This window comes from Bison bison, unplaced genomic scaffold (assembly GCF_000754665.1).
Source record: "Bison bison bison isolate TAMUID 2011002044 unplaced genomic scaffold, Bison_UMD1.0 scf7180017864456, whole genome shotgun sequence".
In the NCBI taxonomy this organism is placed as follows: Eukaryota; Metazoa; Chordata; class Mammalia; order Artiodactyla; family Bovidae; genus Bison; species Bison bison.
In genome coordinates this window covers 28329808-28356864 of record NW_011495018.1, presented here as the reverse complement: position 1 = coordinate 28356864, position 27057 = coordinate 28329808, and the positions used below count along the sequence as shown (strand labels likewise).

Below are 27057 nucleotides of genomic sequence, written 5' to 3'. Positions count from 1 at the left end.
ATTTTATAATCTAATAGTAATAAATATTTAAAGTATTTTTATAGGCAGCAAATGATATATAATAAAGAAGACAAAATAGTACTGGGGGGAGGGGAAGGAGGAGCAGAGCCAAGAAAAAGTTGCTTCTATTGCCACTAAAAACATAATGAGATCCTGTTAGCCAGGTCAGGGTCTTAATCAACAGGAAGGGAGCTGGGCCAATGAAGACACACAGGTATCATTTTGAAATTAACTGTTCATCATACTTAACCATATTTAGGCTGCCATATCCTACCATATCAAGGCTTCCTTTTAGCAAAAATCTAACCCAGCTAGAATTTACAGAAACAGCCTGAGACCACTCATGCTGCAATTAATCTACCCTCAATTTTGCCTTCTATTTATGTTATGGATGGCACAGTAACCAGTACAATGAGGATTATATAACCATTAAAGCTAAAAGTGAGTTTCAAGGGCCTCAATTCACTGTGTTATATCAAGCAAAGCTAGAAATCTATTTTCAGGGTCACATCTATGCGGTTTTTGGCTTTCTGTGGTTGCTGCAGTATTTCCAGAAAAAGGGAGAGGTTACAGATTTCCAAAAAGGAGAAGCAATGGCCTCAGGAAACACTGATGCATGTATAACAATGGGATTGTACTTAGTGCCACTTAAAAATAGTTAAAATGGTAAATTTTACATTATGTGTATTTTACAATAGACATATATACTAGAAATAAATAAAATTGTAAACACTCATACAGATCCAGTTTAAAAAAAAAACAAAACTAGGCTTAAAAAAATAAAAACCTTGAGATATATACTGAACAGAATTTGCTGGGTTTCTTCCCAATTTCTTCTTCTAGCCCAACTATTCCACGACCCTGCTGCTACTGCTGTGTCCGGCTCTGTGCAACCCCATAGACAGCAGCCCACCAGGCTTCCCTGTCCCTGGGATTCTCCAGGCAAGAATACTGGAGTGGGTTGCCATTTCCTTCTCCAATGCATGAAAGTGAAAAGTGAAAGTGAAGTCGCTCAGTTGTGTCGAACTCTTAGCGACCCCATGGACTGCAGCCTACCAGGCTCCTCCATCCATGGATTTTCCGGCAAGAGTACTGGAGTGGGGTGCCACTGCCTTCTCCGTTTCACTACCCTACCACCAGTTAAAAGATCATAGAAAAATCATCAACAGAGGAAGAAGAGGAAAACTAGACAGAATAACATCAAGCTTTTCTAATACCTATTTGTCTCCCACTCCCATTCTGCATTTCACGGATGAGGACTAACACTTATATTTTAAGTGTTAAAAAACACAGTCCCTCTGAATCTCACCTCTTCCTACTGTACTCTGCACAACAGTCCTAATTCTCACTATGAGCTGATGTTTTCAGTTCTTGTCCTCAAAAGGGAATTCCCTGAACATGCTAATCCCCTCACTTCCTACACATAAGAGTTTGCATCTACTTACCAAAATCTATTAAGAAGACTTGCTAGTTTTTGTAGAGATCAATTTATTTTCTCTGTTCTATTTTGGAGCACTCCCGCTCCAGCTCCAGGTTTTTCCAACACCATCTAATTGCCATCTGGCAGTGAGAAATTTTCCAGTAATCAGGACCATCACTTTGCAAGGAGGTCCCAATGGGTCATCTCGTCAAAGCTTATAAGTATTAATGCTGCTCCTTGATCAAGCTAAGCAGCTACCTACCACCTCCTGCTTCCTGAGCTCTCAAAAGAGAATGCCTTACCTTTGGTGTCTTGCATGACAATCGAGCTATACTTTAAGAAGGTTATCAGTAGATTACTGGTCTGTACATCTGCATCCAGTGGGAGTTCCACAGAACTTATAACTGGAATAGAACAGATAAAATGCATTCAGCCTGTAACATATTCCATTTAACACTTCTACCTATACAGACAACTTGCCAGCAGGCAAGGAAATCACAAAAGAATCTTTCTCCAAAACAGAGGAAAGACTGAGTGCTTATCATAACACTGTTATCTAGTCTTCCTAGGCCTCTAGAGCTCTTCCTACCCCCAAGATTAAGCCCAAAGTCTTTCTCTCCTATCTAAGAATGCCTGTCTAAAGGAAGAGTGCTTTTCTCCCAATGTTCTAAGAAGGGTATTTTGATTCCACTTTCTAGTTCCAAGCAAACCAAAAGGGTTCAAGGCCCTTCTAAAAAGCACTTTAATTTGTACCTAAGTGAAAGAGCTGTATTGAATATAAATGTGCCTTGCTTTGATGAGTCTACTGCTTAAAATAAATGACAATTCATTCCTAATATGGAAAAATCTTGCTCAGAGAATAAGCCTTTAGGCTGGAAATACGCAAGATGGAAGGGAAAAAAGACAGAAATACATTCAAATTCTACTTCTTAATCCCTTTCCCACAAAAGGGAACCTGAAGGAATACCAGACTGAAAACAGGTGGACATTACTGAGAATAGAGTTTTATATACCTAGTAGCTTGCTGGAGAAACTGTCCCTGCTGAACAAGGGACCAGACTAGGGGTGACCCACACAGGATAGCCTTAATACAGATCCCCAAGTTCCTGATATTTTACATGAGATTTAGACATCTTGTTAAGTACTTTTACACTGTCTAAAACATAATATACAAAAAAAAGGAAACTCATGATTGCCTAGAAAAACTAGAGGATCTATAGTTTTCTGTTATATTTTCACCTATGAAAACTCAGCTGAGTCTGGGATACTATTCATAATATGTATTCTTAACCATAATGAATCCCTTTGAAGTTATTACTATGTATGCTGAGAACATTTATTAACAATGCGAAACATTTGCATATTATGGATCCATGATACATAGCAAGCACAGCAAAAAGCCTTATGAGAAGAAATTAGCATGCCCAACCCTTGGCTGTTTTCCCACAGTTCAGCCCCCGAGAACTAACAGAAGACAAATATATTTTGATGTTGAAATACTAATATATCTTAAAATTCATATTATGGATTAATGACTTGACACTGTCATTTCAAACTACAGCCTATTCTGAAGCTCAGAGCCCATAATCCTTCCTTTGTCCAATACAAAGAGGCATTGATCTGGTTAAGTGGGGCTTTTTTCCCCCCAACTCAAACACAGAGATAACTAGAAAACTGTCTTACATAATACTTAGAAATATAGAAGTATATGTATTTTTAGTTTACAAGAAAATCCTCCCATGCCAAGGCTGAGTTGTCAAATGTCAAGCCTGAACTGAGAACAAACGTTATAGCTAAACTGCTGACTTTTTAAAAATAATAGCAACAGTGACATACCTTTAAATATAACTAGGCCACTGAGCACCAGTTATATTAAAAACCAATTAAAAAACCAAAACTTGAGGATAGAGATATAAGACTTAGGACCCCTACAAAAAGGAAATAAGTTAGGAGAGAAGAAAAACAGACAAAATAGAAGCAATATCAATAGAATAAAATCCCTCACAAATTAAAATCTGCTTCCTAAGAGGTATTCCTTGATCGCTGGCTTCGTAATTCTTCCCAGCAGCCTTTGTCAAGGGAGATAGTCATTTGAAAGTGGGCTGACTCCAATCTTCCCACTAGAAAAAGTAAAACCTCACTGGTTGTAAGTAAGTAAGCACAAATCAAGTTGCATAATCAAGTGTGTGGGTGGAAGTGTTCACAATGAACAGTTTGAAAGGCGGTTCTCTGAAGCAGCCAAACCCCAACATCACATGAAATCATATATACAGATATAGACAAAGATATATATGTGTGTGTGTAGATATACCTATGCGAACCCAAACGTGTGCACATGCACGCGCACACACACACAAGCCTTTTGATATCCATGGTAACCACGAAGGATTCATCGTTAAAGAAAAAAAACAGATTTTCTGCTGGAATATTATTTGGTGACCAGAATAAGCAGAGAACAAGCAGGCAATCCTACTACATGTTCCTTCTCATTAAGATACAGGTATGCCCTGCTTTTCAGCTCATTTTACAAAAGCCACTTTGCCTCCTCAAAAAAAAACTACCTCAGTACTTGTTTTCACTAATGCAAAGTCTAAAGACAGTTTTCACTTTTCAGAAAAAAGGAGGGAGTTCCCTGGTGGTCCAGGGGGTAAGACTGTGCTCTCAATGCAGAGGGCCCAGGTTCAATTACTGGTCAGGGAACTAGATCCCATATGCACCAAATAAGAGTTCAAATGCTGCAACAAAGACCTGGTGCAGCCAAAATAAATAAATGTTTTAAAAAAAAAAGGAAAAAAGGCAAAATGGAGAGGGGCAGAATAGGTATAGTGAATTAACAGGTACATACCATTATATACACTAAATAAACTACAAAGATATATCACATATCACAGAGAATATAGCCTATATTTTATATATTTTATAGTAACTATTTGTTGTTTAGTTACTCAATAGTGTCTGACTCTTTGTGACCCCATGGACTGTTGCCTATCCAGGCTCCTCTGCCCGTGGGATTCTCTAGGCAAGATTGCTGGAGTGGGTTGCCATTTTCTTCTCCAATATAAATGGAGTATAATCTTTAAAATTTGTGAACCACTATGCTGTATACCTGAAACATATTGTAAATCAACTATACCACCAGTTTTTAATTAATTAAATTTTTTAAAAAAGACAAGTGAGGGAATTCCCTGAAGGTCCAGTGGTTAGGACTCTGGGCTTTCATAGCAGAGGGCCCAGGTGCAATCCCTGATTTGGAACTAAGATCTCACAAGCCATGTGGCCAATAAAAAAGACAAGTGATAACAAGAATTAGTAAGGATGTGAAGAAAAGGGAACTCTTATGAACTGCTAATGGGACTGTAAATCAGTGTAACCACTAAGGAAAACTGTATAAAGGTTCCTCAAAAAATTAAAAACAGAACTACCATATGATCCAGCAATCCTACTTGTAGGTATATATACAAAGAAGTGAAAATAGGATATCAAAGAGATATTTTCACTCCCATGTTCATTACAGCATTATTCACAGTAGCCAAGATACTACAAACACTATATGGCATCACTTACATGTGGAATCTTAAAAAAACAAGTCAAGCTCATAGAAAAAGAGAGTAGAAAAGTGGTTGTCAGGGGTTAGGGGATGGAGGAAATAGGGAGAGGTTGGTAAAAGGACACAAACTTTCAGATTGGCAAAATCTGAAGATCTAACGTAAAATATTAAAATGGTAACCATGTTGATAATACTATGTTGTATAGCTAAATTTGCTAAGAGAGTGGAACTTAAAAGTTCTCATCCCCTACAAAAAAGAAAAAGAAAAACACATGAGGTAACGGATGTGTTAATAGATAGGGGGAATTTTCTCACAATGTATATGCATATCAACTCACCTCAATAAAGCTAAAAAAAATTTTTTTAAGTATACACATTCAACTTTATTTTCTCAAATTCAGGCAAATAAAAGTAGAAAAAAAAAAAATCCTACCACCTATCAACAATTAGAAATGAAAGTAACAAGAAACAAGAGTGATGGGGTGAGACGAAAGACAAAGGCAAAAAATGAAAACCGCGTTCAGCGTTTGTTTTGCAGCAAAAGTTGTAACAGAAGCATCGGCATCCCCAGCAGTGAGAGTGATACCACTCAATTCCTTCCCACAAACTACACGCAGCATGTAAGAATCAAGCCACCCAGTTCTGAACTGCGTCTGTGAGCATCTGTGCTTTATCTAAATTTACTCTGTGCATCCATTAGCAAGATGCAACCTAAGATATTTGCTTCTTTGCTTTATGCAATTTCAGCTCACAGAAGGTCGTGTAGGAAAGCTCTGCTTTCAGAGAACAGGGGAAATCTGTATTTTGGAATTTGACTATCAATTGAAAACAGATCCAATTTGCTACCACAGACTTGAAAATCAGTGGCACCTCCCAGTAATACTTTTGTACTAATACTGCTTGTATTACCTTGAAATGCTAATACCACAGGTGTTATATCAAAGTTTAAAGGAGAAACAGCAGAGCAAAGATGGTCATATCAAATATAGACAGTAGGGGGGCACAATTTTTTTACCCAAAATGAGTTCAACATTTGAGGCAAAACATCAAGTATTAATGAAGACTGTTTTTAGGTTAAGTTATTCCCTCAAGCACACTGAGCTGACATTAGAACCAATTCAGGTTGATACAAAGTTTATTGGGCAAAATTCTTAATTTCTTTTCTATTACCCTTTTCATAACTTCCAGTGATAAGATCTATACAGTAGAATGTTGTTGTTGTTGTTATCTTTTAAAGGAGAGAAATCTTAAATACCCAGCAAATTCCCAATTATTACACACTTGTCATTTTCTAACTGGGTGTGCCTGGCAGACACATAACAGTGAACAAATTCCAAGTTCACTTTCTCATTCATTTAGTCAACAAATATTTACTAAGCAGTAACCATGTCAAGCACTATGCTGGACATTTAATGGTGCACAAAACAGGCATGGTCCCAACCCTGATCCATGCAAGGTTCTTAGTGTCAACTCTTACTAATCTTAGGCAAACCTCATACTCCCCTGGCCTCAATTCCCTCATTTGTCAAATGATAACATGAGACGATTTTACCATTTTACATTTATTTCAGTGAGATATTCATAAAATATCTCATCTGAGCTTCACAAGTACCCTCAGTTTGGCAAGACAGGCATCACTGATCTCTGCGATCCCTTTTAAAATCTACCATTTCCATGATTCTACAACCATTCCCTATGGAGGACAAGCTGGAGTTTTGTAGCTTCTTACACAGAGGAAAGCATTTGACTATCTTTTATTTAGAGTTTCACAAATCCTAAAGATAATTTCTTAAGCAAAAGAACTAACAATTATGCTTTTTGTCAGGGAAAGAAAAACAACAACAACTACACTCACCCCTAAAGATTCAAGATTGTATTAATCAAGAAAACAAAGGAGGTGATGGACTTACCATCAGAGGAGGGTGGCGTGGTCCCAAGTGGTGTGGCTGGGGTTGTTGGAGCAGGACTGACAGGGGTTGTCACCAAGCCCATTTCTGGATGACTCTGAAAGAGAACACAGATAAGGATAAGAAAAGAGAAGACTGTGGGTGTCCTCTGCTTAACGTTTCTGGTATTCCTGGCCTCATAAACAGAAAGCTCACTGAGGAGAGACTGCTTCTACATTTAGTTCCTATTTAGTGCCTGATTACTGTTGATGCTTGCTAAACTCTAATAAGCTCTGCAGGCTAGTTTTCTTTAAGTAACTAAGTTCCCATTATGTAAGTTTACCTACAGAACCATATGAATAAAAAACTGGGGTAAACAAATACACAGAAATATTCCACACACAAAAAAGGGCACTTGTAGTCCTATCTGAATCTGAGAAGGGACTATTATCTGATCAACCCAAAACATATCTACAGACTATTCTGATGACCACATAAGTCAACTAGTAAGTGCAGGTGAGCCAATGGGATAACAGACACTATAAGAAGGGCTATGCAGAGGGCAGCCCTCCTTGTTCCACCAAAAACAAGAGTGTGTGGGGTGGGGAGGCAGAGACATGGGCGGAGACATCCACTAGGAACCAAAAGAGATGACTCCTCTTTCCCTTACCTTCCTTAGCCATCCTTGCCACATCAGCTCTTGAGAATCAGGCTTAGTGGTGGCTACTCCCTTCTCTTCCCCAATAGTTTTATCAGATTTTACCCTCCTCACTTTGTCCTTTAAAATCAATTACAGAATTTGGAGAGCTAACAAGGAACATCATGAGAATCATGGATAAAGCCTCATGTGATCAATAGTGAAAAATGAGAATTGCTAAACCAGCAAACCAGACCCCAAAACCAGCACAGCTTTTTGACCTTATTTTTTTTTGTTGCTGAAACTCAGTGGCTCCCATACATAATGACCCTTTGAGAAAAAAGCATAAGCACACTTTCCCTTAAAAAAAACTTCATACATAATTTAAACAGTCTGACTTTAAAAACACTTCATCAATTTTTAAAGACAGCTTTCATGGGCAGCACTTGAGTTCTCAGCCTATTTTAGTTCCTTCTGTACCAACAACTTAGGACATCCCTTAGGCAAGTGACCCAGTACTCAGGATTCTATGACTTCCTGCTTTCAATATTTGTTGACCTTTTTCTTTTTTTTTTTTGGTTAACAGCGAACCTTATGCTGCACAGGATATTTTGTACTTTTCTTCTCTGGAAATGGATGAGATAATAACATAAGTGACGTGGCCTATTTTTTCTCTGGTCATAATTCCAGAGAGGTTTAGGAAGCAGAAAGCCTGTTAAAAAAATCTGTATGGGCAGATATTACTAAGGGATTTCCAGCGAGCAAAATGAAATAATCTCAACTCATTTGGGTTAGCAGAATCAGTCAACTGGTCAAGACCATTAACTTGGCATGTTACCAGTTCCATTTTAGCACCAGATGGAGACATAGATATTTGAGGAGAGCATGAAGCAAAGGCAACTGATGCAACTATTTAGTTACTAACTACGGCTCATCAATGCAAAGTAGGGTTTACATGAGCACACCCAGATAGGCTTTTCAATGGAGTGAATCTGTATGAAAGTCAGGGAGAAAAAGAACTGAAGTTTTTAATATAACCAACCTGGGCTAATACTGTGATAAAGTTGCGATTTAAATGAACAGCTTCATAAAGTGCCAGAAGGATGGCCTCGTTGGTTCTAAAGAAAAAGAGAGCAAATTGGAGAGTCTCTTATATAATGAAGAAGGTAAAAGAGTATAATCATCAAGATAAGATTTCACCCCAACTCCTCATTATAAATCCCTTAGAGTTTCTAATGCTTCATTATTTCCTTTTTGGGCTTATATAAAGGAAATACAGTCAGCACTTTAATTCCTTAGATCTGTTCTTACCTACTTCACTATTTCCCCTTTTCACTTTTTCACCCCAATCCAGTTAAGTCCTTAACTGCCTCAGACACCAAGTCCTCTTTATTTCCTTTCAGAGATAGCTGGGAACAGTTTTACAACTTCTTAGAGCTCAATACATGCCAAGTCCCATTATTATTTAAAACTCAAGAAACATTTGACAATCATCAAAAAAGTCTGAATCTGCAGAGATAAAGTTTCACACTTTCATATCCAGTAAGAGAGTCCACACTTGAAGTTCAAGTCACCGCACAAGTTCATCAGGCACTTACTGTACTGAGATTTTCTCATGGGCATCTGCTATGAACATGCTGCCCACCTGTGGAAGAAAAGGGGAATTGCAGAGTTATAGCAGGGAAATGTGAGAGGAGCTCTGGGCCCTACAAAGCTTAATCAGTGAAAAAAACAAGCTGCAGCATGAGGGAATCCTGGCCCACCAGTCACACACAACAAAACCAGCTCACTTTGAAGATCTTAAAAGAATCATAAGTAATGAAACTCTCCTAAACTTTCTTTGCTTAAAGGGACTTAAAAAAAAAATCCCAGTACTTTTGTCCAGGTCTATGTGTTAGTCCAGTAACCACTGACAGCAAGTAAATGATAACTTAAACATCCTCATCACTTTGCCTCTGTCCTGGAAGCTGCTTATCTGAAACAAACTAACTCACAAAGAGCATTACAGAAAGCAGGCTGTTTATCCAGCACAGAGTTGTCTTGGGGGAATATTTGGGTTTCAGACCAGAACTATTAAATCAGTGGTCAGCAACCTTTTTAGCATCAGGGACTAGTTTCGTGGGAGACAATTTTTCTGTAGACCAGGGGATGGGGGGATGATTTCAGGATGATTGAAGTGCATTACATTTATTGTGCACATTTCTATTATTATTGTATCAGCTCCACCTCAGATCATTAGGCATTAGATCCCAGAAGCTGGGGATGCCTGGTCTAAAAGAAACCTACTATACATCTTTCCAGAGAAGGCAATGGCAAACCACTCCAGTACTCTTGCCTAGAAAATCCCATGGATGGAGGAGCCTGGTAGGCTGCTGTCCATGGGGTAGCTACGAGTCGGACAAGACTGAATGACTTCACTTTCACTTTTCACTTTCACACAATGGAGAAGGCAATGGCAACCCACTGCAGTGTTCTTGCCTGGAGAATCCCAGGGACAGCAGAGCCTGGTGGGCTGCCGTCTATGGGGTCGCACAGAGTTGGACACGACTGAAACGACTTAGCAGCAGCATACATCTTTCACATCATGAAATCTTTTGTTTGTGTCCTAGTCAGGGCAGTTGAATGAACAAATGGAATAGGTTGCCCTGATATATGGGATATCAGAGGCAGAGATAGATGCCCATCCTTCTAACACTGCCTTTTCCACCTATTTATTGATGCCCAAATCCATGCAGCCAGAGCTCCATTTATTTGGTACAAAACTTTTTCTTCTTGGCTAAAAGGCAAAGGTCCCTGGAAGCAATAGGATTATATCTAATGCATCTAATCAAATACTGATACAGCCCTCACACTGTTTCAACATCTGAGGGACTACCCATTTGTGCTTCAGAATTAAAGAGCTTATCGTGTCCTTTCCTTGAAAGTAGGTTCTGAGAATGAAAAAGGCAGAGGGGAAAAGTTGCCTTTTGAGGGGTGGGAATGGGGCAGGGCCTGTTGTTCCTTACAATGAACTCAAAATCTGTTTTGCCCTAGGGCTGATTACTTGAATACTAATACCCAAGAACCAGACTTTCTGAATCTGTCTAAATTCTGAGACCTTAGATTTACCTCTTAAAAATTAGTCCCAGATTATCTGGCCTAAAACGCCTACCATGCTAAGGTTGAGATACCTTGCTCAAGAGTCTTGCAAACTGAATCAGTAATTTTCCCAAACCATGGACCCCTCAGCCCAGATCCTAAACCTTTAGATGAGTGGCTTGGATCACTGCACCAATCCCTCAACTCCAGGACAAATGATGATGGGGTCACAGCAAACAGCCAAGGATCGCTTATGGTTGGACTCAGATCTAAAGCCTCTATGCTCGGTTCCATACCTGTCCTCAAACAAAGCCAACTGTCTCTCTTTTTTTTTTTTTCTAGTTCTTTTTTTTCAGAGACAGTTCTTCAGGAAGCAGAAGTCTGGCTTAATATGAACCTTTCTTTTTTTTTGTAGCCTTAAAAAAATTGAATTAATTTGAGGAAAAAAAAAAAACCAGCCCCAGAGAAATCAGAGCTCTTCTTTGCCCTGCCTAACTTAGGTTTGGAAATCACTAGAAGAGATACAGCTCTCCAAAAAATCTGCTATGAGCAGCCTCTCTCCCCTCATGATGCCATTATCTCAAATATCTAAACTTCTGAGTCCAGACTTGTCTACCCCTATAGATCTCATATATTTTTGAGCAGGGGAGTGGGGAAAAAAAAAAGACAAGTAGGACTTACCATATTTGTTAAAGCAGAGAAAAAACCACTCTGGTGTTCTTCTTCCTTGTCTTTATACTGCCTGAACAAAAATAACTAAATTCAACTTTAGTGTTATTTATCACATATGTTTTTGTCCTTGGCATACTAGGTAATCAGGGCAGCTCACTGGCAGAATTCACTGACTCCAGAAAACAAAAACGTTCTAACAACCGAGCCTCTGCAGTTTGCCTTGCAAGTTAAGAGGCACCCATCTGCTCTTGAGGTAGCGTACACCAAAATGCCCAGCTACTTCAGGAGAGACTTAGAAAGCAAGCTGCAAAAATGTGAAATGCTCTAACATATGGTTGATCCAGTTATTTCCCAAACAGACTATTACTTGAAAAGTGTGACAGTAAAATTAAGGCTTGTGTAACAGTGAAAATCTTGTTTGTTTTTGAAGGAAAAGGAGGGGAATCTGTGAGCTCAACTATTTGTGGAGATGGGGACAGATTTGAAATTCCAACACTCAATTGTACGTGAGGAAAGTCTGGAAAGGAGTAAGAAAGATCCTGCCTGGCCCTTGCCAGGATTAGATACAATTCTGATTTCCATTCAATGAATACCAAATCCTCCCCATCCACAGCAAGGGTGGGGGGAAAGCAAGCATCGAAGAAAAGAGCCCCCAGAATAGACAGGACTCTAGGAAACTGTAGTTGATTACTGATAAAAAAGAAATATCTGTCAAACGAGAATTCAGCGCTATCTCTTTTCTTCCTTTTTATAAGCATACAAAAAAAGCAGCACTTCACAACCTTTTTTTTACATAGAAACGGTATTTAAATGATACATTGAGCTAAATGGAATAGCCTGCCTGTGGCTGGAAAATTTGTTAAAATGCTCTGCAACAAAATGTCAAAGGTTGCAAAAGAACATTTAATGTTAAGAGCTGCTTAAACTAAAGATGGACACTAATGTGGTGGCTACTTTTCTCCTAGTGTTAGAACCCACCCCTGCTAAAGCCATCAAGTCAAGCTAGAGCAAATGCATCTGCCAGCAGATATACCTCTGAATACTCTTCTAGGATAGGTAAGGATGTTCACCCAAGAACTCTTAACAAACCTGTTCCTGACTCAACCAGTTCAAATTCAGTTTCTGAATGCAGATGGACTTACCTGTTGTACTCAGATAAAGCTTGAGCAATCACAAGCCCCATTCCCTAGAGAGAAAAAAGACAGCATAGGTGAAATAAGGGCCTGATGATAATGCTATGACTAGACCACATAAAACACTAATGACAGTCCAAACCCAGCAAGTTCTACCTGAAAGTAGGCAACAAGGACAGAAACTCTGAGAGACCTGTCAAAGGATGAAAAGGAACTTCTCTGGAAGACTTTTCTGATCTAATTACATTATTTAATGTTTCTAGATATAATTAAAAGAGCAAGAGATGAAACAGACCAGCCCAGACCACTGACAATTTCACTGGGGTCTTTTTCACCTCAAAAGAGAAGACTAAGTTAGAATCTTTAAACAAAAAGCTCTCAGATGTCTCTAAAAACAACCCACAATAAAAGTAACAATGAGTCCCACCTTAAATGAAGGTACATACAAACAAGCCACTCTCTTTCAGACCACAGGAAAACAGTAGTGTAACAGAAAGAAGCATCCAATAAATATTAAAGTAACTTATCAACCTTCCCCCTAGAACCTGCTAAGCATATCACAAAGATCAATTAAAGCCACAAGAATGAATCATGTGTGCTTTTTCTTTCTTCATAAGAGAAATTAGAAGAACGAAGAGGGCAGACGGAAAGAGAATAAAACCAGATACCTGGTCATCTTCTTCCTCCCTATATTGAGAGATCAAGTTTTATTTTCCAAACCTTCAAGGATATATGTACCACATATTATATCATCCTCCACAGTTCAGCTTCACCAAGTCAGGCTGTAAATATAATCTGACTAGTTCTACAAGAAATCTCCCAACATTTAGTCATCTAAGCCTTTTTTTTTTAATTTTTAGTTTTATTGAGGTATAACTGTAAGATATTTAAAGTGATTTGACATACCATCTAAATCTTACTCTTAGAAATGTCACTTGACTCTGTAGGATAATCAAACTCAGCATACTAGAACATGAAGTATAACTGACCATTTCATCATAATTAGCAAGCAAATATCCCCTCAAACCTTCCTTCCATGATGAGAAAATAGAAAACCGCAGATAGCAGCACAATGTTCTAAAAAGAAATACCTATTCCCTCTTTATAGCCAGATTAAATTAACACAATAGTTTTCTACTCTCGGTTCTAAATATCCACTTAAAGTAAGGCCAACAAAGGCAAGTAATTAAAACACAAGAATCCAGATACTCACATTTAGAGTGGCTTCATCATCCACAATAGACAGCTTCACAATATAAGGATTCACAGACTGTAAACAAAAGGAGAGACTCCAGGTGAGTGTGACCTAGTTAAGAATCCATTAGTTATTTAACAAAGTTTTAACAAGATGCTCTCTCTAGAGTGATGTTCCTAATACCTATGCCCAACTATCTTGCCAGCTCACTTCCTCCATTTCCAGTAAATCTGTCAGTGTGCATGGCCATTTGCCAAGCACACAGAGAGAGACAGACAGACACACAGACACATACCCCAAGCATGTGTATGTTTACATGCACACACACACACACACACACAATTCTACTCTACCTGCATTTTCCTCTAGGCTCAATCAGCTCAGGCCTATGTCTGCCTCTTCTCTCATTTTTCCCTCTTCTTTCTAGAAGTAAGTGAACACTCCACAACACTCACTTTGTCCTATCCTGACAATAATTTACTGAGTCCATAGGGACAGCTGTCATTTGGGGGGCATAAAAGCTCCCCTGACATAAGGCACAAATTTATAAGTTGCTAACTTATACTCTCATTCCAAAGGCTCCCTAACCATTCCACAGACAATATCCAAGGACTGATTCACCCACCCGTAAAACAAAGCCACCTTGGGGGTGGAAAGTGGCAGCTGCTTAACAGCCAGAGAGGCCATTTATGGATCCAATACCCAAATAACACTGCAGGGGAACTGAAAAGAAAGATGTAATTACCCAAACTACAATCTGGTCAGGACACTGGGATTTAATGATTGTCCCATCATTTAAAGCACTGGAAGATTTCTTGAGTTTTTCCAGATTCAATCTCAGCTGGGTAGCATATGGAAATGGACATATATTTAAACTCATTAAGCAACTGGGCCATCTCCTACTGGTGGGATGAGAACCAATGACCTGCTCACCTTGAAAACATCCCCCACATGGTATGTGAGGAAAGACCCTCTACAGCTCAGGAACAAACTCTAACCCAAGAAAAGCTAGAACAATAGTTCTTAGATTAACAGCTTTTACAGCAACCAAGAAAAGACATTACTGAGAAACTTGGAAATCCAACTAAAAGGCTAACCCCCATCTCCTCAGACTTTATTAATCAAGTTCCTGAGGTCATCTTTCTAATGTCAGTTGGGAATAGAGAAAGAGAAGCTTTGCTTTTTTTAACAGCCAAATGTTTATAAGGTTTTCTACAACCCAATTCAAGGAGGTAAAACCCACTCCATTCATTACTTGATCTAACAGATAAAGGCTCTCAATGCTTCTTCCTCTAACAACAATGCTGATGCGACAGACTTCAGATAAGATCCAAAGCAAGCAGATCCTTGGAAATGAAAATCAGCAGCGGGCTGACCTGGAGATACCATCAGGATGAGATCAAGAGTAGAAGAAGCAGGCCACTGTCTCTTGGCACAATTTTTGAAACTCCTACTTACTCACCTTCCCAAAAGTAGACTGTCTCAGGTACTAATAAGGACTACCTGATTACCAAGACATTGATTACCAAGACAAGATTACCAAGACATTACCAAACAACCATTGCATTAGCAACTGTTGAGGAAAAGAGGAAAGGTGGCAAAAATCAAGGGTTTAACTTCCAGCTCCTTCAGTTATTAATTGTGATGAGGTAGGCATGTTAATAAACCTAAGCTCAATTTTTTTCATCTGTAAAATGGGGAATAATATTTCCTTCCTTGGGGCTGCTACAAAATTTAAATCAAGTTAAATCCTCAGCACAGTATCTGGCATATAATAAGGACTCAATTATTGGTAGCTATATTTTTTCTCCTGACATTTTTATCACATTCAAAACAAGCTCTGTAAGGAAAAAAGAGAAAGAACAACTTAAAACCAGACATAATAAACAATTTTGTAGTATCTAGGAAACATCATGTTCAGGGCAGCAGTTGGGGGCTGAGTCACTTCATTTCAGAAGACTTAGCCAATCCAGAAGGCCAAGATCTTAAAGCTGTGAAAATTTCTATCCCAGCAGACACTGATTTTCCTTAACACTATATACCTATTGTGCTGGTCATGTTTTAAAACTCAAGAGAATCTACTTTTCATCAGCAAGTCAGAATTATAAACTTCACAGAATCACTCTAATAGAGTCCAGCATTTATTTGATCTAAACCATACTTAGAGTTGATTCTAAGAACTCATTGGAAAAGACTCTGATGCTGGGAGGGATTGGGGGTGGGAGGAGACGGGGACAACAGAGGATGAGAGGGCTGGATGGCATCACTGACTCGATGGACGTGAGTCTGAGTGAACTCTGGGAGTTGGTGATGGACAGGGAGGCCTGGCGTGCTGTGATTCATGGGGTCACAAAGAGTGGCACAAGACTGAGTTACTGAACTGAACTGAAACCATACTTAAAAAATTTCATTGCTCTTCCCTACATCTTTCCCCTCCCAACCTGATCTTCTAATCTCTTAAGATTAAGTGACTAAAATGAAGTGAGGAAGAACTACTCTCATTCCTTAAGTTCAACACCTAATTTGTCTTCTCTGTATTTAGCTGGACACGGAGCCTCTCTGGCACCCTCTGCACCTTTCTGGAAAGGTTACAGCTTACCCCATTGGTCATGGGACCAAATGTGCTGGTAACTAAAATGTTGTTCTCCCAAGCACACCCTCTTGTATTTTGCATAAAACTTCTCCAGCTTTTGGTTTTGCTGTGTTCATCTGGAAATTCCTCACACTCCTGTCAAAAACGTTCCTGCTCCATGGTCACCAGGTTTCCTTAATGGTTTCTGGTGAGTGACTTATATCAAAAGCCGCAAAGCCCAGATAAATTATGCCTACCAGCTTGCCCTCACCTACTATATTAATTCTTCTGGGGTTTCTGACAGACCAGAGATGCATACCTCACTCTAGAAATATGATTTTCTCCAGCTCCATGGCCATGTCCAATTTTTCAAGCTGACATTTCAGAAAGTCTTACTGGGCTGAACCAGGGTGCTGTTCACATTCAGAGAAGCCAAGCCACTGGTCTCAGAGTGGCCTGCATCCAGCAGAATGTTCTGAAAATATTCATTACTGATGATGGTGCTTTAATATCACACATAACTCAACTCTCTTTAACTACCTTCAGCATTTTTCCTCAGCTATTTTTCTTGCTGTTGTAATAAGGCCCCAGAGGCAATTACACATGACAGAGATCAAAATGGCTACCATGCTGGCCCTTCCAGATCACCAGCAAAACAGGTGTAGGTGATAAATTACTTATTTATTAGTAGCTCCGTACACCATTCATCAGTTCCTCTGAGACAAAGAAAACAATCAGCTCCTGGAGTTTATAAAACATTAACATTGCTCCATATTCCAGTCCCTCTTTAAGTATTCCTTTCTCACAGAATCCCTTCTTTCAAATCCCTCTTTGTAAGAATAAGCTCCATATTTTATGTTACCCATCACTTTTAACATGGCAAGTAATCATATCAAAAATCGCTAAGTGAAGATCCAGAAGCTCAAAAATGAAAATATTCCCTCCAGTTGGCCCATTTGTCATAGTATTGAAAGAAGGTGAAAGTGAAGTCGCTCAGTCGTGTCTGACTCTTTGTGACTCCATGGACTGTAGCCCACCAGGCTTCTCCACCCATGGGGTTTTCCAGGCAAGAATACTGGAAGGGGTTGCCATTTCCCTCTCCAGGGGATCTTCCCCACCCAGGGATTGAACCCAGGTCTTCCACATTGAAGGCAGACACTTTACCCTCTGAGCCACCAGGGAATGAGAATGTCATAGCATTGCTGCTGCTGCTGCTGCTAAGTCACTTCAGTCGTGTCTGACTCTGTGCGACCCCATAGACGGCAGCCCATCAGGCTCCACAGTCCCTGGGATTCTCCAGGCAAGAACACTGGAGTGGGTTGCCATTTCCTTCTCCAATGCATGAAAGTGAAAAGTCAAAGTGAAATCGCTCAGTCGTGTCCGACTCTTAGTGACCTCATGGACTGTAGCCTACCAGGCTCCTCCGTCCACAGGATTTTCCAGGCAAGAGTACTGGAATGGGGTGCCATTGCCTTCTCTGCATAGTATTGCTACTTATTAAATAAAGAAAGTCAAGTTGCCTCAATGCAGCTTCTGATTTCTGGCCTCAGTAAAGTAGTCCTAGTGTCCAGGACCCAGTACCAAGTACTCCCTGCTCCTGCAAAGCAACCCCCAATGAGGCTCTGGCCTTCCCTAAATGGTCCCCTTTCTTTTCAGTGTATTCTGCCTTTTGAGGGGAATCAAGTAAATGACCAACCCAAGTGTAAATCTTTGAGTTCAGCTCTTCATCTCAAAACCTATAAATCTGTCCCTAATTCAATGGCAAAAAGAACTCCAAAATTAATATGGATAAGGCTCTGTCTTCAACTTCCATCAAAATTAGAGAGTCCCCAGACCAACAGTGATATTTATACAAGTGGCCTGAGTGCATTATGGAAAACTAATATATAAGTTGAATATTTCAAAATAGATGCATTAGGTCAGTGGTTCGCAATCCCCTGAGCATCACATTCAATAGGAGATCTTTAAAAAAAGATACCCAGGTCCCACCCCCTAAGAGATTCTGATTTGGTGTGCAAAGAGTAAGGCCCCAGAACTCCCCTGGTGGACCAGTGGTTAAGACTCTGCACTTCCACTGGGTGGGGGCATGGGTTTGATCCCTGGTCGGGGAACTAAGATCCTGCATGCCATACTGTATGGCTAAACAAATAAATAAATAAAGAGTATGACCCAGAAACATCTTTTTAAAAAAAATTCCTGGTAATTCTAATGATAAGCTGGGTTTGGGAACCACTACATTAAGAAAGATTTACTTACTTTATTGGAAGTTACACCACAGGATTCCTTTAAACAGCTATAACCTCTACCTCAGGAGTCTAACATAGGACTTTTAGAATTTAATTTATCAAAATTAATCTATATACCATTTACCAAGAAAATGTCTTCTACATTAAACAAAATTACTAGAAGTTGTCACATTTAGGAAGATTATAGAAAAACAGCAGCTGTCCATTAAGAGACTCACCTCGTATTTTCTATAGTTCACTAGCAAAGCCAAGAGGACGACAGCATCATACCCATGTTCCCTACGACTTGGCGGGTGGGAGAGTATCTGTAACCAGAACCACCAACAGTGAGAGTGCTTGGGGAAGCAATATATCCAAAAAAGAAAAAGGTAACAAGGGAACTGACCTACCTGTAAAATTGCTTCAAATATGCTGTTGATCATTACATATTCCAAGATAGTGTTCTGGCTGATGTTATCTGTCACCTGAATACAATAAAAGGCTATTTAAAGTCTATACTAAGACACTGATATCTCAGGTGTATCTCCTCACCTAGTATCTAAGACAAACAGAAATGTTAAAACATTCTACTAAATATTTAGTAGATCTTTCATAAGCATCCCCAAAGCCACCAGAGCCTGAAGAGACAAGACACTAGAAGGGTAACAAGTTAGCAAATTAAAACTTTCTAAATTTTTGACCTTCTCATTGTTTCTCTTATACCCTCACACAAGCATTTGCCTAATTTTCTTGGGTTTCATTTCCCAAATGCACAGAAAGTACTTTATGATCCACAAGTCTTCAAGAGAGTGAAGGGAAAGGAAACCACCTGAAATTAATGAATAACATCCTAGAAGGTACAGTCCAGCTTCCAGGTATAACATCAAGGTCAGAACAAATAAAAATATTCAGAATCACAAAAATTATTTCCAAATGAGACCTGATGAGAAGGGCAATACAGAAGAGAGTACTTCTCCAGGACTGGTACAGGTTAAAAATGTCATCAGTTTCTCCAACGAGCAACTTTTAGGAAGCAGAAGTCCATACAACTAACTTCCTTCTACACAAACATAGCCGAGTGATGTAAAAGCCCAGTAAAGATATTTCTCTTTTTCTTTCTAACTTTGGGCTCAAGAGTTCAAATTTGCCCCTGCTGTTGATTCTCACCCTTGACAAAGAAACATATAGATGGGTCACTTACTGTCACTAAGCAGAGGAGAAGTTTCAGACATAAGCTCTTCAGACTTTCAGAACCTTCTGCACAAAGCAATGAATCCAAACTCTCCATGAGATTCTGACAAAGAGACCCATTAAGTATTAAACCATAACAAATAACATTTCCACTGTGTCTTTGCCATATTCTGGGTTATGTTACACAGGGTAAAGTGAGTAACGTTAAATGAAGCAACCATATCATTGCCTGAGGCCTAGGCCTTGCACGATTAGATGAAGAAAAGGAAGACTTCTAAGTCTAGCTATTTTGAGGAAAATGCTTTAGTACAACTGCACATAATAATAAAGAATTCACTATTCTACCAAATGAATGTTTGCAGACTATCACCCTCATACAAACCTTTAAGAATGAAGTAAATTTTTCAAAGATTAATAATGATTAAATAATATATTTACAAATTAAAAATAATAACCTAAATAAAATGAAATTCTATTAAATAAATTTTTAAAAACAAATGGTTAAGTTAAAGGTTAATAAAAATAGTTAAATAAGTATGTTTCATTATTTGATAAAGAAAGCATATCACTTGATGCAGGCACACTGAACAAATAACAAAGATAATATCACTAGTAGCTATTCACTGGCCATGTGCACTATCCAACAAAGTTGGCCCATATTAATCCTGGTCAAGTCTACTAACGAAGTGATTAGAGCTTATCACTTGTACTAACAACCAGCTGTCATACCAAATATAGTCAAAAGATGAAACCCTTAGATACTACAACAGAAAGAAGAAAAAAAGAAATTTTTTACATAGGAAAATGAATGGAGACTACAGATTTAGCATGCTGGAAGGTTGAGTGAATATTCAAAATAAGCCACTTCAATTCAACAAATATGTAGATTCTATGTGCCAAATTTTGTGTTTTCAAAGAAAATTAAAAAATAAGACAATGACCTTTGCTCTCAAGGCATTTTTAGTCTAATAGGACAGAAAAATAAGTAAACAGTTTTAACTTAATGATTACTATGACAGATATACATATGGAGGAAAGGAATTAGCTGTGATGTTACCTATTTCAGGACTCTTAAGGGACAGGTTGTACTTTGAAAAATCAGTAGGAATTAATTAAAACTGCAGGAGGAAAGGAATTCTACACAGACATCAGCATGATCAAACACACAAGGAATGAAAACGGTCCTGGGTGTGCAGCTGGAATACAAGCAGTTTGTTATTATGGAAGGGTGAGGCATAGTGATGAGAGATGCAATTTGAGAAATAAATAGAAAGAAGATCATAAAAGTTATATAAGGCTAACAAGGAAGTTTGGTCTTTACCCTTTCAGTGATAGGAAACTAATACAGGGTTTTAACCAAGATTTGAGTGTTAAGATACATCACTCTGTTGTCAGTGTGGATGACAGATTTAAAGATGTTAGGTCTGGAGGAAGGGAGAAAAATGAAAACTAATCTAACAGTTTTCTGAGGATGGTTGCCATGTCGGATTTGCCTTGCATCCCCAGTGCCTGGCACACAGGAGCCTAATAAATGTTTGTCAAAAGAATGAAGGCAGTTCAGTGGTTAAGACTCCACACTTCCAATGCAGGAGACAAAGGTTCAATCCCTAGACAAGGCACTAAGATCCCATATGCCACGCAGTATGGCCAAAAAAAAAAAAAAAGACTCCAGGTACTAAATCTTTGTACACTAATTGCATATTCATAACTTTTTAAAAATCATCTATTCACTATAAGGATTCTTTTGCATGTGTTGTGCTGTGCTTAGTCACTCAGTTGTGTCTGACTCTTTGTGACCCCAGGGTCACAAAGACTACTCTTTGTAGTCCGCCAGGCTCCTCCGTCCATGGGGATTCTCCAGGCAAAAACACTGGAGTGGGTTGCCAAGCCGTCCTCCAGGGGATCTTCCCAACCCAAGGATCAAACCCAGGTCTTCCAGGTTGCAGGTGGATTCTTTACCATCTGAGCCACTAGGGAACCCCATTCTTTCACATAGAGATTTATTTTAAATTTAGTGAATGAGAGAATACGAGTTCTTCAAAGTTCATGTGAACAACATTCATTCAAGATAGTGACAGTATTACAAATCAGGTATCTGATAAGGGATGTGTACCCAAAATATGTAAAGAACTCTTACCAACAATAAAAAGACAAATAATTCAACCTACAAATGGGCAAAGAATTTGAATAGATATTTCACACACACACACAAAAACACATACACACTGCTGGGGAAAATGTAAAATGGTATCGCCACTTCGATAAATATTTTGGAATCTCCTCAAAATGTTAAGCATAGAATTACCGTATGATCCAGCAATTCTACTCCTAGGTATATACCTAAGAGGATTAAAAACATATGTCCACATTTACATGCACTTCATAGCAGCATTATTCATAGCAGCCAAAATGCTGAAACATCTCAAATGTCTATCAACTGACGAATGGATAAGTAAAATAATATGATACTTTCATACAGTAGAATACTAAGCAGCAAAAAAAAGGAATGAAGTACATGCTACAACATGGATGAACCTTGAAAACATTATGCTAAGTGAAAGAAGCCAGATACAAAAGACTACATATGATTCCATTTATATGAAAAGTACAGTCGAGGTGAACCTATCGAGATATAAAACATATTAATGGTTGCCAGAGGCTGCAGAGAAGAAAAAATAGGGAATGACTGATAATGGGCACATGTTTTCTTTTTGGGGTGATGAAAATGTTCTGAATTAACAGTGGTGATGGTTGTGCAACTCCATGAATATACTAAAAACTACTGGTTATACACCATAAAAGGATGAACTGTATGACGTGTGAATTACATACTGATAACACTATTTCTCAAAAGGCATCAAACAGTAGAAACGAAAATTCTGATAAAGTCACTGTGTTAAATAAGAAAACTTAAAAGTTTAGAACTAAAGTATCCTTGTGTATTAATTTGTTACCTTCTATTTAAATTCTTACATGCTTTTAAGAATGTATGATCATGATGTAAATCACAAGCTGCTCAGTCTTTATCCTACATGGAAAGGAAGCCTCAATACAAATCTGAACTTCAAATTTTCCTTTATTAAAGGATAAACCAAATCTGTAAAAATATCCAAATTCAAGGCCAATTCAATCATCTATGTCTATCTGAGTTAAATGTCTAGAACATTTAACTGTCTGCAGATGGTATTCCTCAACAGCTGTCAGAAGCAGACACCCACAGGCACATCTGCAGCTTATGCCTCACCTTCATGCACAGCTCCGCCTTGTCAAAGCCCATCAGCATGTTGATAATGTCAAACCCAGAGGTAGACTTATTCTTTTGATGGACTCCTCGAATGAGTGCACACAAGGTCTGCAGAGATGAGAGAAAGAATTCTTTCTAGAAAGAAAGTCTCAAAATGCGAAGGGCATTGGATCAGTAGCCTCACACTACAACCTCAGAACCTTCTCTTCATATAGCTGACAATCAACTGCTCTATGCTCTGAGCTCCAGAATGCAGTCAGGGTCTTAATATGTGCAAAATCTAGAAATTAAAAGACGAATAGCATCTGAAACTGTCATCTTCTTTATTCTTTTCTGGCCATCCTCTTTTTAAAAATAACACTGCAGACAAAGATTGGAAGGTGATTTTCAAAAATAAGAAACCATTTTTGAGCTTGAATCATAGGGTTGATAGAGCTTTCCCTTATTTAAAATTAATTTTAGAATTTACATAATAGCTTATCACCTTTAGTAATTATTTTTAATAACTATAGAAGACCCTGTATGATAACAACTGATCAATTTAAATCTTAAAAATTCATTACAATCCCCATCCACTACTTCCTAACTGTGTGAGCCTGGACAAATCAGTTAACTTTTCAGTGCTTCATTTTTCTCATCTATACAATGGGATAATAATAGCATTAATCTCATAAGGATGATGTGAAGACTATGTGAATTAATACTGTAAAGCACTTAGAATAGTCCTTGGAACTGTGTTAAAATTCCTGGAATAGCCTGGAACTTAACTTTGTTAAAGCTCAATAAATATCAATTATTACAATACATACTATAATTCTATGGTTCACCAAGTGACTTAATGTCAATATATTTCCACTGAACTAAAAAGTTTACAATTCATGCCCCCACAGCAAGTCACTGTAATTACAGGAAGTACAATTTCCAACTTTCATTTCAATTTGCAATGAAGAGGTCCTGACAACTATGATGCTCCAAATATAGAATTTACTGTCCAAAAGTTAAGAAAGATACAGGATAAACATGGTCCTTCTTTCTGGGGCATCAGCTCAAAAGATAATTTCTACATTCTACAAATGAGAAAATTGGAGGTCACAAACTGATCTGCCCAACTTGTAAGTTAGAAACTTAAACCCGATCTATCAAAAGTTCCAATAAAATTCTTTACACTGTCATGACTTCTTCATATTCTAAGCTTGTCAATCACTACCCTAGGTACTCAGCTCAATCTAGGCTACACTGGAGCTACTAAACTATAAACTTTAGAAATTTTGCCCCTTATTCTTTCAAAAAAAATTTACTTCTAGAATGCTACCTGCCAGGCACTGATGTACACACCAGGAACGAAGTATTGAATAAAACCATCTTTACCCTCAAGAAGACTATAATGTATCCCACCAGCTCAGTGTTAGGCATAACAGTAATTCAAGAAATAATTATTCATGAATCTTCCGCATGATAATGCCACTTAGCATTAAGAACAATGATTCTAAAAACAAGAGTTACCGACCCTTTTGAGAATCTGATGAAAGCCCTCTCTCCAAAAAAATGTACATATACACATAATGTACATATACACATAAAATATTACATAAAACTACAGGGAGTCAAGGACCTTCTGAAACCTCAGAATAAGAACTCTTGGTCTAGTGAGAAAATACTGTTTATATAAGAAAACAATATTTATTTAATTAAGAAAGTCTTATGATTTTTGCTGTAGACTAAGCATCCTTTCTGGAGTTTCTTCTCTCTTTTACTTTCCTTCAAGTAATAATAAAAATTCTGTCAAACAATCCACCTTGGCATTAGATCAAATTATACAAATGGACAAGATTACTCCTATAGGTGTCCATTTGCTTAACCAGGAAGATAGCTAAATCAAATATAGCATAGATGTTTGGTTAAAGAAATAAAGGGAAAAAAAGCCTCAAGCTTAAGGGTAATTTTAGGTTCCTCAAGCTCCAATAGATGTATTACAGTTTATAAACAAGACTTCCCCAGTCTCCCAGCCATGTACCTGCAATGCATTAACCACTCGAATTGGATGTTCCTCTCCCAGAGCCTGGATGCAGTGTTGAAATAAGCAATTAATATTGTCCTTGATTTTCATTAACTCCTCACCATCAAGAGATTCCAACTTGCCTTCCAGGTATTCTAAATTCACCTAACATGGAAACAATAAGGGCCTGAGTACATTTTTAGTGTAGCGCCTAGAACATTTGTGAAGGCAATCTCAGTTACCAGGAAAATCCACAGAGGCCACCAAGTCTTACCTTCATGAGGAAGAGCTCCTCCCAAAACCGAGGACTGCACTTACTAGGGTCCTCTGTCTGAAACCAGAAGATAAGTAGATTCAGTATACCCAGCTAACACCAAAGCATTAAGAACACATTTGAAAGAGTCACTACATGTCTTTCATAGGGTCAATCTTACCTCTCACAATTAACTCTGAAAATGCTTGGTCATTCCAAACAGCTGTAACGGGGAACAATTTTTGGGGGGTTCCCCAAATGGAAGACATTGTACATGGATACATATTCCCTGTACCAGAAGTTAAATAACTCAAAGAATCTCCCTCAAATCTTCCTCTTCTTAACGAGAAGTGAAGAACCAGTTATATTCTGATACATCCCCACTGTACTTTTATGGGTGCTCAGTTTTCAAGCCCATTCACATACATGAAATACAACAGCCCGGTGAGCCAGGTAGGGTAAATATTATCACTGTTCTCCTTCTAGGAAAGAAAGTCCACAGAATTACACAAGATATGCAACTCCTTTTACAAGAATAACATGTTTTACATGTTTACATGTACTACTTATGACCAAGATTTCAGAAATTAAGTACATATGCAGGGTATCTAATTACTCTAAACTTCCATGATAGGTTATATTTTACAACACCGGCCTAGACCATGGTCAATACAGTTCTGAAGACCCAAAAAAATCCCCAATCTAATTGCTAATAATTCCTTAGTCATCTCATAGAGTTGGAGGATGAGACAATCTAACTAAGCAATTGTTCTATCCACTAACAACTTGAGACAGAATGTAACAGTGCATCTTTTTAAAATATCTGGACCATAGAATTCTAGGGCCAAAGGGAACTTCAAGGGACATCTAGGATAGAAAGGTCCTTAAGTCAAATCATAAGGAAGACAACTCTTAAATATATTCAGAAACAGCCATCCTCTTTCAATTGTTTTATCCAGCTAGAGGCAACAATCTATAAGAACAACATAATAACAATCTATATTAATTAACACATGATCATAATTTCTACGAGAGAGCTTACTCTCACCGTTGTTCTCTTTTTCCCTCTGAAGAACTAGACAGTAGGAGGCAGAGGTGAGATTAATTCTCATTTTGGAACAAGAAACTAAGGAGTCAATCTGTGAAAAATGTCAGAGCTCCAGGCCTTACCATGAAGATCTCATCATACATCAGCACCACTTTTTCCTTCAATGGTTTTTTGGAGGCTGAAGATTTCCGGAGCAAACCCCCTCGTTTCTCTACCTGTGCCATGGTGAGAGAATCTGTCAAAAGAAAGCCACAGTTAGTGCCAGAAATGCTAAGATGTTGGAGAAGCTATTGAACTACCTCTTGATGGGAAATTTTTTAGGAAGAAGAAATGATAAATAACCATGCTATAGATTTTGTGCATTTGTCCAACATCCCCTCCTCTGACCAGGTAATTTCAAGGTTTAAATCATAACTTGGTCTACAGCAAAACACATTTTACATCCTTAAAACATGCCAGTGGACAAGACTTAAAGAAGATCCAAAACCAAGCAGGAAAGTGTAACTAGCTCCATCTGTAATAGGTCTTGTCATATATTTGAGGTTGATGGAGGAAAGGCTGCAAAGCACACACTGCCCACAGACTAATGGTGAAGTTAAATTTCAAGTATTGATCGAGCTTAAGACCATTAAGGCAGGAAGTGTGCTGCAGACTGATGTGCTCCATTGATTTCCCCAAAGTAAGTAGGTCCTCCTCACTGCAAAGTACTTGGCCTTCACTGCCACATAAATCACAATGGACTTGACTGTCTTCAGAAATTCCTCTGCAAAGAAACCCAAGGCAGAAAACAGTAGTTAAAAGACCAAAAATTAAATTAATTTCAAAATAACCAAATATAACTCCCTTCAAATTTAATTCTATATATACATACATATAACTTCAGTGTATTTTTTAACTCTCTATAAAAGCAGTTCCACAAATCATGCCCAAATTTTCCCATCTTGCCTCAAGGAATCCTCA

General features: G+C 38.4%; 1 protein-coding gene across 6 annotated transcripts in view; it reads right to left on the bottom strand.

Annotated features, from left to right (window-relative positions):
• Positions 1 to 27057, bottom strand: part of LOC105002686 (chromosome unknown open reading frame, human C10orf76) — a 180098-nt gene that overhangs the window by 140663 nt on the left and 12378 nt on the right. For 5 of the 6 annotated variants that reach the window (XM_010859465.1, XM_010859470.1, XM_010859466.1 and 2 more), the window contains exons 2-15: positions 26220 to 26332; positions 25071 to 25127; positions 24815 to 24961; positions 22801 to 22908; positions 19567 to 19659; positions 18776 to 18850; positions 18605 to 18691; positions 13587 to 13643; positions 12383 to 12426; positions 11250 to 11310; positions 9089 to 9135; positions 8533 to 8608; positions 6878 to 6971; positions 1723 to 1824 (exon numbers count right to left, since the gene is read on the bottom strand). In XM_010859465.1, coding sequence (XP_010857767.1) covers positions 1723 to 1824; positions 6878 to 6971; positions 8533 to 8608; positions 9089 to 9135; positions 11250 to 11310; positions 12383 to 12426; positions 13587 to 13643; positions 18605 to 18691; positions 18776 to 18850; positions 19567 to 19659; positions 22801 to 22908; positions 24815 to 24961; positions 25071 to 25127; positions 26220 to 26321 — 1150 coding nt within the window. In that variant the 5' untranslated portion in view covers positions 26322 to 26332. Of the gene's footprint in view, positions 1 to 1722; positions 1825 to 6877; positions 6972 to 8532; positions 8609 to 9088; positions 9136 to 11249; positions 11311 to 12382; positions 12427 to 13586; positions 13644 to 18604; positions 18692 to 18775; positions 18851 to 19566; positions 19660 to 22800; positions 22909 to 24814; positions 24962 to 25070; positions 25128 to 26219; positions 26333 to 26795; positions 26861 to 27057 lie in introns of all 6 variants that reach the window. The other variant, XM_010859467.1, reaches the window with a different exon arrangement.